Source organism: Miscanthus floridulus, chromosome 1 (genome assembly GCF_019320115.1).
Source record: "Miscanthus floridulus cultivar M001 chromosome 1, ASM1932011v1, whole genome shotgun sequence".
In the NCBI taxonomy this organism is placed as follows: domain Eukaryota; kingdom Viridiplantae; phylum Streptophyta; class Magnoliopsida; order Poales; family Poaceae; genus Miscanthus; species Miscanthus floridulus.
In genome coordinates this window covers 181,725,452-181,741,112 of record NC_089580.1, presented here as the reverse complement: position 1 = coordinate 181,741,112, position 15,661 = coordinate 181,725,452, and the positions used below count along the sequence as shown (strand labels likewise).

At 47.4% G+C, this 15,661-nt stretch overlaps 1 protein-coding gene across 1 annotated transcript; it reads right to left on the bottom strand.

Moving 5' to 3' along the window:
- Window positions 1-810: 810 nt before the first annotated feature.
- On the bottom strand, window positions 811-3,813 carry LOC136504374 (pentatricopeptide repeat-containing protein At1g10270-like). Its single transcript, XM_066499291.1, has one exon. It carries the CDS (start codon window positions 3,658-3,660, stop codon window positions 1,117-1,119), a length of 2,544 nt encoding a protein of 847 aa, XP_066355388.1. The 5' UTR covers window positions 3,661-3,813; the 3' UTR covers window positions 811-1,116.
- Between the last annotated feature and the right edge of the window lie 11,848 nt (window positions 3,814-15,661).

The window sequence follows — 15,661 nt, the reverse complement described above, 5'->3', positions numbered from 1 at the left end:
CCAGCTTCCCAGCATCGTTGGGGTGACGTCGACGACCGCCATGGCTCTCCTGACATCCTGCTCGCCGATATTGGTTGCTTCGCCTTGCTGTCCCCCAGGCCAGCCTCTCTGCAGATTGTTAACCTTTCTCGTTAACTTAGCAAGAAGCCCACCGATTCGGTTACCAACGTAGGGCCTGTGCTATGTGTGATGTTGTGTACATACTCCTACCACGCTCTCCAGGGAAGAAGCAGACTGAAAATTCTTTGGTCGTCCGAGCAACCATCTAAGAGCAAAAGGAGCCAATCCTGACCTATGTACTGAAACTGTTCATCGAACGGCAAGTCGGCAATATCCAATGCTGTCGAATGGCAAGCCGTAGCGCTCGCGCTCTCGGAAACTGGACTACTGCGAGGTGGCTGGATTCACTTTCGTCCCTGCCTAGGTCACAGTGTTGCGTCACTTCTAGGGGTCGTTCGTTATCCTGGAATGGGGCAAGAAACCGTTCCAGCTGATCAATTGTTGTACAAATTAGTATCATTCCAGCTGGGAATCTTTGCAGGGGTTGGTTCCTAGACAACTGAACAAGCCCCTAATCTTCTTCTGAACTTATTCCTCTTGGTCGTAGTATGTCCTTGCTCAACTTCCATAGGAATATCTTGACTTTGGGGGAGCCTGGCAATTCGAGATCGGCAACCCGGCACCTTACAACATTGAAACACAATTGTTGCAACTTATGGAAACATCTTATGAAACATCCTCGATAAAAACATATCAATTCTGCGGTGCACAAAGAAGGATGATTCTTTGTAAGAACCGATAGATTGTCAATATATTTAAACAAAAACTAGAATCCTAGATAGATCAATAACTGTAAATAAAAATTAGATTGTCAATATCAAATAACAACGTACATATACTTCCAAAAACACCAAGCATGCTGACTAAAAGTTCCAACTTAAACAAACAGTAAAGAGCGTTCCTTAATCCTGAGAAACATCAGATGAATTCAGTTAAACGGTACAGCAGCGAGGACCATGGGAACAATATGGGAGTCTGATTCACATCTATCCAAGACTAATCCATTTTATGACTGAAAATCCTTTTTGACTTGAAGCCAAAATATATATGCAGTCTTCATGCTTTCAGAAATGCTACTTGTTGCCGATCTTCAGGAGTGGTAGTCTCTTGATGGTCTTTAGATGAAGCAGTTTCAGAATCACCATGGGGAGCATCAAATCCCTGCAGACCATTAGACGGCCTGTATCCAGGGGTGTATCTATAGAAGTCATTGTTATGTTGGACATGTGGCATGCCAAAACTTGTCTGGTGATGTGGTAACTGAGATTCATGTGACTGCGCTTGAGGGCCACCGTATCCCAGTTGCCCTTGGGTTGATCCATAACCACTTGAGCTCCAGCGGGAACCATATGAGGGTTGGCTTGAAGCCACATATGCAGGCAGCGCTCCTCGATTTCCAAATCCGGCCTGTTCTTGTTGGGGCTCAAAGCGATACCCTGACTGAAGCAATTGGGCACCATACCCAACTTGTGGTGGATGGTTGCTAAATTTTGGTTCTCCATGTGGAGAGCCAAACTGACCATGCTGATTTTCCATGTTACTGTATCCTGGTACACCCTGAGAAGCACCAAACTGTGGCTGTTGTGGCTGATTTCCTATGTTACTATATCCTGGTACACCCTGAGAAGCACCAAACTGTGGCAGCTGTGGCTGAGACGAACCAACTACAGCATGTACAGGCTGAGGTGCACCATATCCAGGCTGCGCTCGAGGAGCACCAAAACCAGGATTCCATGAATGAGATGAGCCAAACTCAGGCTGCCTATTCTGATTGTTACTAAATGTTGACTGTTGTGGCTGAGAGTAAACAAATCCAGGCTCCACCGCTGGAGCAGAGCTAAAGCCAGGTTGTTTTACTTGAGCAGCACCAACTGCATTGCGAGAGCGATACTCAGTCCTCAACTGATACTCTGTCCTTGGCTGAGGTGTTGGCATAGGTTTTTCTTCAAAAGCTTTCTCAATTTCTTCCTGTCGATCAGCCTTCTTGAAAAAGTCAACAACAGACTCACAGAACTCCGGATGAGGCACAATGCCACCCCTTGCCATGTCCATCACTAGGCACCTTGCCTGATCCAAGTCCCCTTCTTTGCATAAGGCTTTGACAAGGATTTCAAAAGTGGTCGTGTTTGGTTTGATCTCCTTATCAGGCATCCTCCCGTACACCTTCAAGGCATCATCAATCCGGCCAGCTTCTGTAAGTCCTTCAAACATGCGGTTGAAGAAACCAATATTGAACTTTGGCCCATGCTCCCTCCCATCTGCCATTTTGTAGAAATACTGCATTGTATCTTCCACACGACCTTCCTTGAAGCACGAGTCAACAAGGTAAGTGTAGGTGTACACATCTGGAAGGACAGACTTCGTCTCCATTTCCTCAAAGAGCTTTTCTGCCTCAGCTAGCATCCCATTCTCACAGAGTTTGCCAATGATGTTGTTGAAGCAACCAACATCCATTTGGACGTTCTTCCTGGGCTGGCGGTGGAAGACCTCAATTGCCTCCTTGAACTTGCCCTCCCTGAAGCACTGGTTAACCATGACATTGTAGGACTCGGCGTTGATGCCGATGAAGCTTGGCGGGCTGTGGTTGTCAATCATGGTTTCCCATAGGTCGTTGGCCTCCTTATGCTTGCCGTGCTTGAAGAGTGTCTCAAGCAGGACGTTGCAGGTGGCTGGCGTCATCTTAAAGCCCCGTTCCAGAAGGGACTGGTAGTTCTCCATGGCCTCCTTGTCCTTGCCCTGTTTCCAGTACCCCTCCATGAAGGTGGTGTGGACGACACCGTCGTAGACAAGGCACCTCTCTGCGAGCTCGTTGAAGAGCTCGAAGGCCCTGTCCCAGTCGCCGAGATCGATGTAGCCAGCGATGAGGTTGTTGTAGACGAGGGAGTCGGCGCCAGCGTTGCGGGAGAGCATCTCTCGGAGGAGGTCGAGCGCGTCACGGAGGCGGCCGGCAGCGACGAGACCCTTGGTGAGGTGGCGGTAGGTGACGGCAGAGGGGGAGAAGGGCGCAGACGCGAGCATGTCGTGGTACACCTGCATCGCGGTGTCGACGCGGTTGGCCTCGCAGTGTGCGAGAATGAGGGTGTTGTAGGAGACGATGTTGGGGACGATGTTGGAGCGGCGGAAGAAGAATTCGAAGAGGGCGACGGCGTCATCGTGGCGGGCGGTGCGGACCATGGCCGCGGCCACAGCGTTGCAGGTGAAGACGGTGGGCCGGACGCGGGAGGAGACGGCAGCGCGGGCGGCGACGGAGGCGCCGTCGAGATCACCCGAGCGGATGAGGGACTGGACGCGGTTGTGGAGGCTGAGGCGCGGGCCGACGAGCGCGGAGGTGGTGTCCGGGAGGCGGGGCGCGTTGGGGTCCCGCGGGGGAGGCGGGGAACGGCGGAGCGCGTTGATCGGAGGCTCGATGCGGAGGCGGCGCTTGCGGCGGCGGCGCTCGGCAGCGGCTTCCTCGGCGGACGAGAAGGCGAAGTGGCGGCGCCCCGTGGGGGTGAGGAGCCCCGCGACGGTGGGTGGGGGTGAGGAGCAGATGGCGGGGGCGGGCGAGGGGTGGAGGTGGGAGAGGCGGCGGAGGAGCAGGATACGACGGTAGAGCGCCATCTCCACTCGGAGGGACCAGGGACGTGTGTTGCCTCGGTGTGCGGCGGCGGTGGACGGTGGCAGCGGAAGGGTGGAAGAACCGAAGAAGCGCCCTGCGGCTGCAACTAGCAAGGCAAGCAGCGAGGGAGAGCCGCTAAACCCGCTGGGCTGACCCGCGCCGCAAGCTCACATAGGACGGTGGATGGGCGAGGACGCGAGGTGGTCCGCGGGCCAACCAGCGGAGGGAGGTGGCGTCCAGAAGTGGGCTGTCTGGGTAGACGAAGAGAGCTCGCGGGCTTGCCGCATCTCGCATGCAGGCCGAATCGTCGGCAGAACCCGATGTGCGTCGACCTAACTAGCATGGGCCACGCTCGTGGGTCGGCCCAAGCTACCTTAAACCCAGACGCCCGAGATTCTCAAGGTGCGACGTGCGTCGTGCACTCGTGCGACGCTGGCGCCACGCGGCCTGTTTCACGAGTCACAATCTACAAACGAGGAGATAATGCTGAGTAGCAGTGTACGTAGCACCGAGGAGTGGAGGACATCCGTGAGCCGTGCATGACTCCGGACGAGACGAGAATGTCTGGCTCGAAACCGATTGTGCTGAAAAAGTAAGCTGGACCGATAAAAAAAAAAAGAGTAAGCTGGAGCCTCTGGCTTGGTGCCTAACTGCCTATCTACTTCGCTCAGCCACCAACCAGCCACAAACTGACTGGATAACGTGTCGGTCCCCGACTCCGTGGAACAACGGAAGGTCCCGGCCATACGAAAGTACGAAATCGCCGCTCCAGCTTGGTGGATCGCGCGGCGCGGGCGGGCGGCTGGCGGCGGGCGGCGGGCCGTTGGACGCTCCGTTCCCGCGGCCGCTTCAAACCAAGGAACGCGTTCGGCTCAGCGTCGCGCGGTCCCGCTCGTCAATTCGTCATCCCGTGACCAGAAGTGCAGAACCCACACTGCCTGAGCCTGACGGTCACGCAGGCGTGCGCGCCGGCACCAACTGTCCCGCTCCGCTCCTGCCGCTCGAAGACGGTCTAAAATCAAAATAGTTGTTAAGAGATTTAAAATCAACCTCTAAGGCTATCTTCAACAACATTACCTAAAATATAATATCTATTTTACGTTTGGGTAGCGCTACATGTAAAAGGTTATGTACATATTTTTGTCTCCTCCAACAGGACCTAAAAGAAAACCCTTTCTGCAGATGAATCTACATGAGAGAGGATACTCGTATTTGGATTGTACCTTTGCTATAACTCAAAATGGATCTCGCATATAGGTACACTGTTGGAGGCTGATACAGTACCATTCGAGACTCATTTTGGGTATGGGTGTCCATATGGGACAACCATTAGAGACAGTCTAACAGAGTATTTGTACGGGAGACCTATTTTGAGTTGTCTGAGTAAACATGGGCATCATCTCTCCTAGAAACCCATTTGCAGAAAGAATTCTTTTTTTTTAGTCTTTTTGTTGAAGAAGATGTCGAATAGGTATTGAACCATTTGTCTGTAGCGTTATCCAAATGACAAATAAGTCTTGTATTTTAGTTGTTGAAGATAGCCTAATGCCACCAACATCCACTCGCCCGCTCTCCCGGTGAAAATACTTGTCCACGCATCCACCACGCCAATACTTATATTTTGTTAAATTCTGACTTTTGAAAAACGAACGCTGTCGAATTTTAGTTGTGGATTATCCCTTCGCATAGACGGGAAATACTTGCTCGAATTGAGTCTGTCTACACAACAACCATGTGTTTCAACAAAAGGTAGCACATGGTTGTTTGCTGGCTGCAAAACACATTATTTGTAATGGAGGAAAAATCATGTGTTTTAGCACAAGCTAGCACACGGTTGTTGGTTGTCTACATAACACATGATTTACAACAGAAAAGAAATTGTATGTTTTAAAACAAGTTAGCACACGTTTGTTGGATGCCTCTAAAATAATGAATTTTTAAAGAAGGCCCACGTAGAGAAAATCTGTAGTAATTTCTATGCAACTGAAGAGTCCATTAACTAAAATGATAAATGGTCCATTAAACAGCAGCAGCCCATAAGAGAAGCCCAAAACCATAAATACATAGGAATATAGCAGATAGACTTGAGAGAGAAGCAAAGCAAAAATAGATCTACTACATGGGGAAAGACTCTACTCTGCTCACGCACAGCAGGGGAAAGGGGCAGACAACAGATTGCAAAGAAGAATATGAAATTTCGAGAAGAAGCACTACAAGACTGATCCATACCTTATCAGTAAAGGTTAGTATCCCAATCTTTTGAATCTACTTTCTGAAAAAGCAACAAAAAACAATGGCAACTCAGATCAAAGACTGAAAGAATGTAGATTCATGGAAAAGACATTCAGGATGGCAAAGATGGCGTCCTACTTGTGCTTGCTACAACAGCAGGGCGTGGCCCTGGTTGCTCACTGTGCACAAGAAGCAAATCCAGCACTTGGGGGTTATGATGTGGTCTAAAAAGCTAAAAACACAGAGAGCATAGTGCAAAAAATAGAGAGCATGAGATCACACACACATGTAGCTAGTAGAAATCACACATACACACACAAATCAAATTTTCTGGCCCAATTTTCTAAAAGTAATTCTGCAGCCACACCACTCAGCAATCCTCAACTAATCATCAACTAAAATTACAAATATATCTGTTATGTATTTGCTATATTCCTATTGTAAATAAATTACATAACAAAAATAAGGAAATTGCACATTTGACATAATACAACTTGTACTTGCTGCTAATGCAATTATACTGTATATGTATACAATTTAAAGATCTGGCTTATGCAACTTGTACACGCAAAGCAGGGCAAAGGGCAGAGATTAGATCGAAGAGGAACCACAAATCTCAACAGCCAAGGTTAGTACATCGATCACTTGAATCCAATCTCCTTGTGTGTGTTAGATGCATAGAATATGTAATGATGAGAAACCTTCTAACTGTCAAAACATGAAATATGGATGTTATAACAAAACATGACTAGAAAGAAGAACAAGGCAGTAGGAAATGTCAGAGGCACAATATCAGATTCAGAATTATGAGGAAATGATTCGTTAAGAAAAAAGCAACAATTATGTAAAATTACTCCTAATTAAAAACAGTTGACACAAATAATAAATAAATGAGAACTAATGGTTTCTTCATTTTCTTGCAGGTTTCAATTGCTTCCCTTATGCAACTAATACAAGCACCAGTCGAGTTTGATCAACTACTTGAGGTAAGAAACACAATTCAATGATGCAATAAAAAAAGAATCTGATAAAAAGCTATATAAGTACTCAGCTGCTTGCTTTTTTATAAAGCAGAATAATATGTATGTCACAACAGATAGATATGATGATTATCCAACATCAATGAACTCATAAGAAGCAATTAAAGAAGTGTAGTCAGCTACTTACCAAATATTTGTAGACACAAATTGTTCCAGTGACCTTTCAAATACCTACAGAATTAAAAAGGTGAGCAAAATTATTGCTTAGAATCAAAAAATATCAACATAAGAAGGTTGTTTTTCGACTAAAATATATTTCAATGCAGGGAGGCTACACTAAACTTATGATGGAATAGATCAGGAACTCTCAGGAAGATAATCAGACAGACTGGAATACGCAGGTAAAATTTATAATACTAGTATACAAAAATTACAATTCAGACATATGCAAATTACACACATATGTGCAATGTAATTTCAGCATAACAGTACTTTAATTTCAATGCTTCATTATAAACTATGCAGCAACATGAAAAGATGCAATGATCATTAACAAAAATGATACTTGGAAATGATAGGAATGAGGTCAAACTATATTATATATGCTTGTCAAACTAGTTGTGTTATATTATAAATGGTAAACATTCTCATTCTCAAACAAATAAAACAGAATATGAGACTCAAAGATCTAGATAGAATCTTTGGACCCCAAATTGACTGGTCAATATCAGAGTCAATGTTGTCATATGAGGTAGATACAGACAGCTGAGCCAATTTGATTACATTTATAAGCAATACAAATATGTACTGGCATTAAAGTAAAACTTATCTTTGCAAAAATATGATGGAGAAATGGCAATCGTCGCTGATTGTGGGGGGTACGACCCCGGATACCCACGACAAACCACATGGGCTACGCCCCCAGGGGCGACCCAGCCCACAAGACGAAGCCTTGCGGGGCATGGCACTGCTCGGTGCGTCCCGCAAGACACCGAAAAGATATTATGAAGATACTACAAGATCTGTTAGGATACGTATGATCCCATGATTTCTGTAATCTGTTATTACTTTCTGGTTATCTCTTAAATCTAACTGACTTGTAACCCTGCCCCCAAACTATATAAGGCGGGCAAGGACCCCCTTCAAACACACGCAATATCATACGATAGCCAATACAATCCAACATACCATATGAGTAGGGTATTACATCACGTCGATGGCCCGAACCTGTCTAACTCTTGTGTCTCTGTTGCCTTCTTGTTCTCGATTACACGCATCTCTGCTGATCAATCTACCTTCGTGGGATACCCCTCGGAGGACTGTCGATGATATTTTATCGATAGTTGGCACGCTAGGTAGAGGTGTGCGTGTTGTTTCTATGTTGAACAAGATGGTACATTTTGTAGGCTCTTCGTCTCTCCCATAGCCTGGTCAGATCTTCACGGACGGATCGATCTTGTGGATTATCAACGCTGACGGAGTCAGAGAGCTCATTGAGCCGGTGTAGATCAATACTACGCCGATCACCCCAACACCTATGACTACATATCCGATCTCAAAACTACCTCCGAGGTCACTTTCGTTGACAATTCACTGCTGATCGCATCCATCGATCAAGTTGGCCAGAAGCTCATCAATTGCCTCTCCATCATAGAATCAGCTCTGACCACTCTAGTCCAGTGCCGACCACCCTCCGATCTAGATCTATCGAAGGCTGATCGGCAAACTCTAGGGGTTACAGCCCTACCCTTCGGGCTCACCAGCATCACCGCCACCTATCAAGATGTCCTAAGGGACAAATTCGCCGACCAGGTTGGAGATATCCATCCTCTCACCGACCAGCTCCCGCGACTATCAACATGCTACATGTCGCCCGATGCCCTGAAGCATCCTTCTAAACCATCCTGGAGGAAAATCCAGACTCTGAGTCCTAGGGCTCTACAGAGACTGTCGTCAAAACCACCATCGTACAACCTCCTTTCCCCCCCTTCCGTGGAGGCAAAATTTTCAACATCAGCGTCGACAGCCCCCATGGGAATGGGAAACCAAGGAGAACCACGCCACCTGCATCAACTGGAACGTCAACCATGCATAGCGCCGAGCAAACAAAGCTGCCCTTGTGCTAGCCGAGGCTACTCACAATGATCGGTTCAACTCACAAGGAAGGCCACGCCAACTCCAATGCAACCTCGACAACGAATTTGTCCATGTTGACGACCACGACGTCTACAAGACCCTGAGCACCAACTTGGTCATGGCCGCCAATGAGCTCGCTCGGCCCCCGCAGACATCGGAGGTCGCCAAGGTTACTGCCATGCCTAAAGCGGTGCACTACCAGGTCAACGAGATCCGCCAGGATCAAAGACCTTCCTACTCAACAATCTCAATTCGCCGATCAGCCACGCTAAGATCTAATTGCCGACCCAGCCGAAGTCGTTTTGCCGACCAGCACCGCGATGATGGACAACCTCTCCAGGGGGAGCTAGGGGCAACCGCGTCAACCACCCTCACCAGCACAACTAGGAAGTCGACTAGGATGTCCGAGCGTACCTCAACAATCTCTGAGATGAGCGATGACATATCGACGAGCGCCATTTCTCTCACCATAAAGAAGAAGTATGCCACTGTCAAGAATACGAGCAAGAGTTCGGTAATTTAGACTTAGCCCTCCAGCCACTCAACGTCGGCAACGCCGTAGATCACGACGGTGATGATCCCAAAGGCCCCGAGTATTCACGAGGGCACTCTGAACACTCCAGTGGTCCCGTGGTTTCAAAATCACTAGGGTCAAGCCCTATAAGAGACGAATGAACCCCATATAGTGGCTACAAGCTTATGCACTGCTGTGCGCATCACCGGGGGAGATACTAGGGTCATGGCGAACTATCTTCCTGTCATGCTCACACCAACTACGATGAACTGGTTCACAAGCCTTGCCCCAGACTCCATTGGATCCTAGGAAGAGCTGAAGAAGGTCTTCACCAACAACTACATGGATACGTGTACTCAGCCAGGCACCAAGCACGATCTGAACCGCATCTAGCAGAAGCCATCCTAGCTCCTTCATAGCTACATCAGATGCTTTTTCGAGATGAGGAATTATATTCCCAACATCACGGAAGCAGAGGTCATCACCGCCTTCGTCCGAGGACTCCATCACCATGACCTCCGCTCTAAGTTCAATTGCAAGTCACCTAAGGGGATCAGCGAGATGATTACAACCGTCGATCAGTACGCCAACGCTGAAGAGGCCTAAGTATGCTTCAATGAGGATGTAGGCACTCATCGCCTAACTCACCATAGCGACGAGTGACCTAGCGACCGGTGCCACAATGATCACCGCTACGACGACCGCAGTCACCATCAGGACAGTGGTCATGATCGGCTAGAAGGATCCAAATCTGGTCAATATCATCGCCGTCGACCAGACCACATCATCACCGCCCATTAATGAACTTCACACCAAGCGCAACTATGATGAACAGTATAGAAGATCCTTGAAGGCATGTGCCCTCTCCGTAAAAACAGCAAGCATAAGATGAAGGACTGCCTCGACTTGGCTAAGGAGTTCCAGGCTAAAAAGCCAGACGACGACAACAACGATGGAGCTAGAGGCCGCCGATCACCTAGGAGCAACAACAACACCTTCTAGGATCATGACAAAGTGGTCACCACCATCTTTGGGGGCCTCGCCGCCGCTGAGAGCAGAAGAGATCAGAAGCTCACCGCCCGCTGGGTGCTCGCCGTCAACGTGGAAGATGTCGTCGCCAACCCCAGCTATCGCCCCTGGTCCAAGGTCCCTATCACCTTCAGCAGGACTGACCAGTGGGTGAACATCCCTTACATAGGGCGTTTCACCCTCGTTCTTGATGCAACCATTGGGAAAGTGCTTTTTAGGAAAGTACTCGTCGATGGCGGAAGCACCCTGAACCTCCTCTTCACCGGAGCCCTAAAGGAGCTGGGCCTCGGGGTAGGAGACCTCACACCCTCTAACTCCTCCTTCTAGGGTGTGGTACTTGGTAGGGCATCCAAACCACTTGGAGAGATCACCCTCCTAGTATAGTTCAGCATGGCTAGCAACTATCGTGTTGAGCACATCAACTTCTATGTCACCGACTTCAACACTATCTACCATGCCATACTTGGTCAGCCAGCTCTAGCCAAGTTCATGGTCGTACCAAACTATGCCTATCTAGTGTTGAAGATGCCTTCACCTGCTGGAGTCCTGGCCCTACAGGCCAACCTCTCCATCGCCTATGCCTACGAGATAGAGAGTCTCGTTCTCGCTGAAGCCACCGACCTCTCCATCTAGATGGCCAGCGTGGTCACCGATGCCAAGATGGTGCCCACCGATGACCTAGAGATCCTAGCACTAGAGCCTTAGTGTGCCTCCACCAAGTCTAAGGAAACCAAGAAGGTCAGCCTTGACGACCCTCCAAGACCATCAAGATTGAGGCTCACCTCGACCCCAAATAGGAAAGCACGCTCGTCTCCTTCCTACGCGCCAATGCCGACATGTTTGCTTGAAAACCTACAGACATGCCAGGGATACCACGGGAGAAGATCGAACACTCCTCAAATGTCTCGCCGACTGCCAAACCGATCAAGCAGAAACTCCGACGATTCACGCTAGACAAGAAGGAGACTATTAGGGTAGAAATAAAATGGCTCCTAGCTGCCGGATTTATTAAAGAAGTGTATCATCCTGAGTGGTTAGCAAACCCTGTTCTTGTTCAAAAAAAAGAATAAAGAATGGAGAATGTACGTTGATTATACTAAGCTCAACAAACACTGCCCTAAAGACCCCTTTGGTCTACCTTAGATAGACATGGTTGTAGAATCTACCACCGGCTACGAATTGCTCTCCTTTCTTGACTATTACTCTGGCTATCACCAGATATCCCTAAAAGAGGATGACCAGATCAAAACATCGTTCATCATGTCTTTTGGTGCGTATTGCTATACCACCATGTCCTTTGAACTCAAGAATGCTAGGGCGACCTACCAAAGGGCCATCCAGATGTGCCTCGATCAACAGATAAGCCACAACATTAAAGCTTACATCAACAATGTGGTCATCAAGTCCAAGGCCACCGATAACCTCATCGTCGACCTCAAAGAAATGTTCGCCAACCTAAAACGATATAGATGGAAGTTGAACCCTTCAAAGTGCATCTTTGAAGTTCCATCCGACATACTCCTAGGCTACATCATCAGCATCCGTGGCATCGAGCCCAACCCTGACAAGGTCTCCGCCATCACCAACATGAAACATCCAACCTGCGTAAAAGACATATAGAAGCTTACAGGCTGCATGGCTGCTCTCAGTCGCTTTATATCGCACCTCGGCAAAAAGGGACTACCATTCTTCAAACTCCTTAAGGCCTTCGAGCGCTTCTCCTGGTTGAAGGAGCCAGATATAGCTTTTGATCAGCTCAAGTTGTTTCTAATGAAGCCTCCGATCATGATGGCGCCTTGACCATACAAAACCCTACTGATCTACATCACCGCCACTTCTCATGTCGTTAGCACAACTATTGTCATCGAACGCGAGGAAGCCAGACATGCCTACAAGGTATAGCACCTGGTCTACTTCATCAGCGAGGTCCATAATGAGCCCAAAACTCATTATCCTCAAGTTTAGAAACTGCTATACGCTATTCTGATCATGTCATGCAAGCTTTGCCATTACTTCAAGTATTACAAGATCACCATGGTCACCAAGTTCCCTCTGGGGGACATCCTCCTCAACAAAGAGGCCAATGGCTGCATCATTAAGTGGGCTGTCACTCTCGACACTTACTCCATTGAATTCAGAAGTAGGCCTACCATCAAGTCATAGGCGCTCGCTGACTTCGTCACTGAGTGGACCGAGATCCAAGAGCCCATCACCGCTACTTGCCCTAAGCACTAGGTGATGTACTTTGATGGTGCCCTCAACATCAATGGTGCTAGTGTCGGCATTCTATTCATTACACCGACCAAAGACAAGCTCTGATATGTTCTCTAAATACATTTTCTAGCCTTCAACAACATCGTCGAATATGAATCTTGTCTACACAAACTCTATATAGCCATCGAGCTCGGCGTCAAATGCCTCATGGTATACAGAGACTTTGCACTGGTTATCAACCAGCTCAACAAGGACTGGTCCTGCTCTAGTGAGAAGATGGATGCATATTGCACCAAAATCAGGAAACTCAAAGGGAAGTTCTATGGTATCGAGTACCACCACGTGGTACGAGATCAAAATCAACTCACCGACCACCTATCTAAGATAGGATCATCTCACGCTACGATTCTATCTGGGGTCTTCGTTCAAGATCTCTTTGCGCCATCCATTAAGGAATAGATGGAAGTTTAAGAAATCCCCCCTACCGAGCAACTGGTACTTACAGTACCTTCGCCGACCACCGATTGGAGGGAATAGTTCATTAAGTACCTCACCAGCATCGATGTACCCGCCGACAAGACTAAAACTAAAGGCCTAATCTATTGAAGCAAGCATTACATGCTAGTAGACGGGAACTTGATGAGAAAAAGTACTAAGGAATGGATACTACAAAAATACATCACCCAAGAAGAGGGAGTAAAACTACTTCTCAAAATTCACTCTGGTTCTTGTGGTAATCACGTGGCCTCGAGAAACCTAGTCGGCAAAGCTTTTTGAACTAGTTTTTACTAGCCCACAGCCATCACCGACGCAGAAGACCTTGTTCGATGTTGTGAAGGATGTCAATTTTTCACCAAGCAAATACACATGCCGACATAAGAACTATAGACCATCCTAGCTTTCTAGCCTTTTGCATGCTGGGGACTAGACATGATCAGGCCTTTCAAGCCAGCGCTAGGTGGTTTCCGATACATGTAGGTCACCATTGACAAGTTCTCCAGGTCACCATTGACAAGTTCTCCAAGTGGATCGAATACAAACCGCTTGTTTTGGCTACTGCTAAGAAGGCAGTCGAGCTCTTTGAAGATATCTTCCACAGATTCAGTCTTTCGAACAGCATTATCACTGACCTCAGAACTACATTCACTGGTCGTCATTTTTGGGACTTCTATGAAGACCAATGTATCTCTGTCAAATATGTCTCCGTTGCCCATCCTAGAGCCAACGGCCAGGTCAAACGGGCGAATGACATGATCCTCGATGCCCTAAAAAAGATGCTATATTAGAAAGAGGAAAAGCATCCAGACAGATGGCTCAAAGAGCTCCCAGCTGTGGTCTGGGGACTGCATAGTCAAGCTAGTCGTAGCATCGGTGTATCTCCATACTTTTTGGTCTATGGCTCTGAGGCCATACTACCAGCAGACATTGCCTTCTGAGCACCTAGGGTGGAATATTATAATGAAGAGCAAGCCATAGCTATTCGGATAGAGGACATCGATAGGGCCGAAGAAGAACGCCTGATCACCTGCATCTGCACAGCCAAATACCTAGAAGTCTTATGAAGATACTATAACCGCAACATCAAAGGTCATTCATTTGCTGTCGGTGACCTTGTTCTCCACAGAAAACAGAAAACTGAAGGGATGCACAAGCTCTCCTCCCCCTAGGAAGGGCCTCATGTGGTCAAAGAGGTTACCCAACTAGGGTCTTATCATCTATGTGACTTGGACAGAATCGATATCCCTAATTCATGGCACATTGAGTACCTTATACATGTCTATCCTTGAAATGCTCCAGATATGTATTCTTTACTCCATAATGAATGAAGTTTTGGTCACCATAATTTGTCTCCATTATTTCTCCATTATGGTTTAATCTCCATTTGCGGTCGCCAGCTCTAAGCTACTCCTTAACAAACTCCAATACGTGATATCCATAAATGCTCTGCCATGTTTCTCCATATCTCTAAGATACTTCACCAACCACCGAGCAGCACACGTTCTGCTCTGTGCTCTTTGGAGAAGACCCAGTCTTCAATCTCTCCCAACACATTGAAAGGTCCTAATATGGCTAGAGGGGGTGAATAGCCTATTTAAAATCTACAAATCAAATAGAGCAATTTGATTAGTATGACAAATAGCAAAATGCAAACTTGCTCTAGCTCTACAAGGGTTGCAAGCCACCTATCCAACAATTCTAGTTGCAATGATTACTAGGCACACAACTTGCAATGTTACTACTCACTAAGAGCTCTCAATCTTGCTACTCTAAAGAGCTCCACTAGATGAACTTAAAATAACAAAGCAAGCTCTCAATTCTAATTACACTAAAGAGCTTGCCACAACTAGTTTGCAATAATATAAATGAGTGAGTAGGGTGATTATACCGCCGTGTAGGGGAGTGAACCAATCACAAGATGAATACTAAATCAATCACTAGGAGAATACCAAAGGACAAGAGACAACCAATTTTTCTTCTGAGGTTCACGTGCTTGCCGGCATGCTAGTCCCTGTTGTGTCGACCAACACTTGGTGGTTTGGCGGCTAAGAGGTGTTGCATGATCCTCGTCCACACAATTGGACACCACAAGAACCTACCCTTAAGTGAGGTAACTCAATGACACAAGCAATCCACTAGAGTTACCTTTTAGCTCTCCACCGGGGAAGGCACAAGACCCCTCACAATCACCACGATCAGAGCCGGAGACAACCACCAACCTCCGCTCAATGATCCTTGCTGCTCCAAGCCATCTAGGTCGCGGCAATCACCAAGAGTAACAAGTGAATCCCGTAGCGAAACACGAATGCCAAGTGCCACTAGATGCAATTACTCAAACAATGCACTTGGATTCTCTCCTAATCTCACAATGATGATGAAACAATGATGGAGATGAGTGGG

Bases quoted from the DNA above. Each gene is read 5' to 3' on its own strand.
- LOC136504374 (XM_066499291.1), bottom strand. From the start codon at position 3,660: ATGGCGCTCTACCGTCGTATCCTGCTCCTCCGCCGCCTCTCCCACCTC.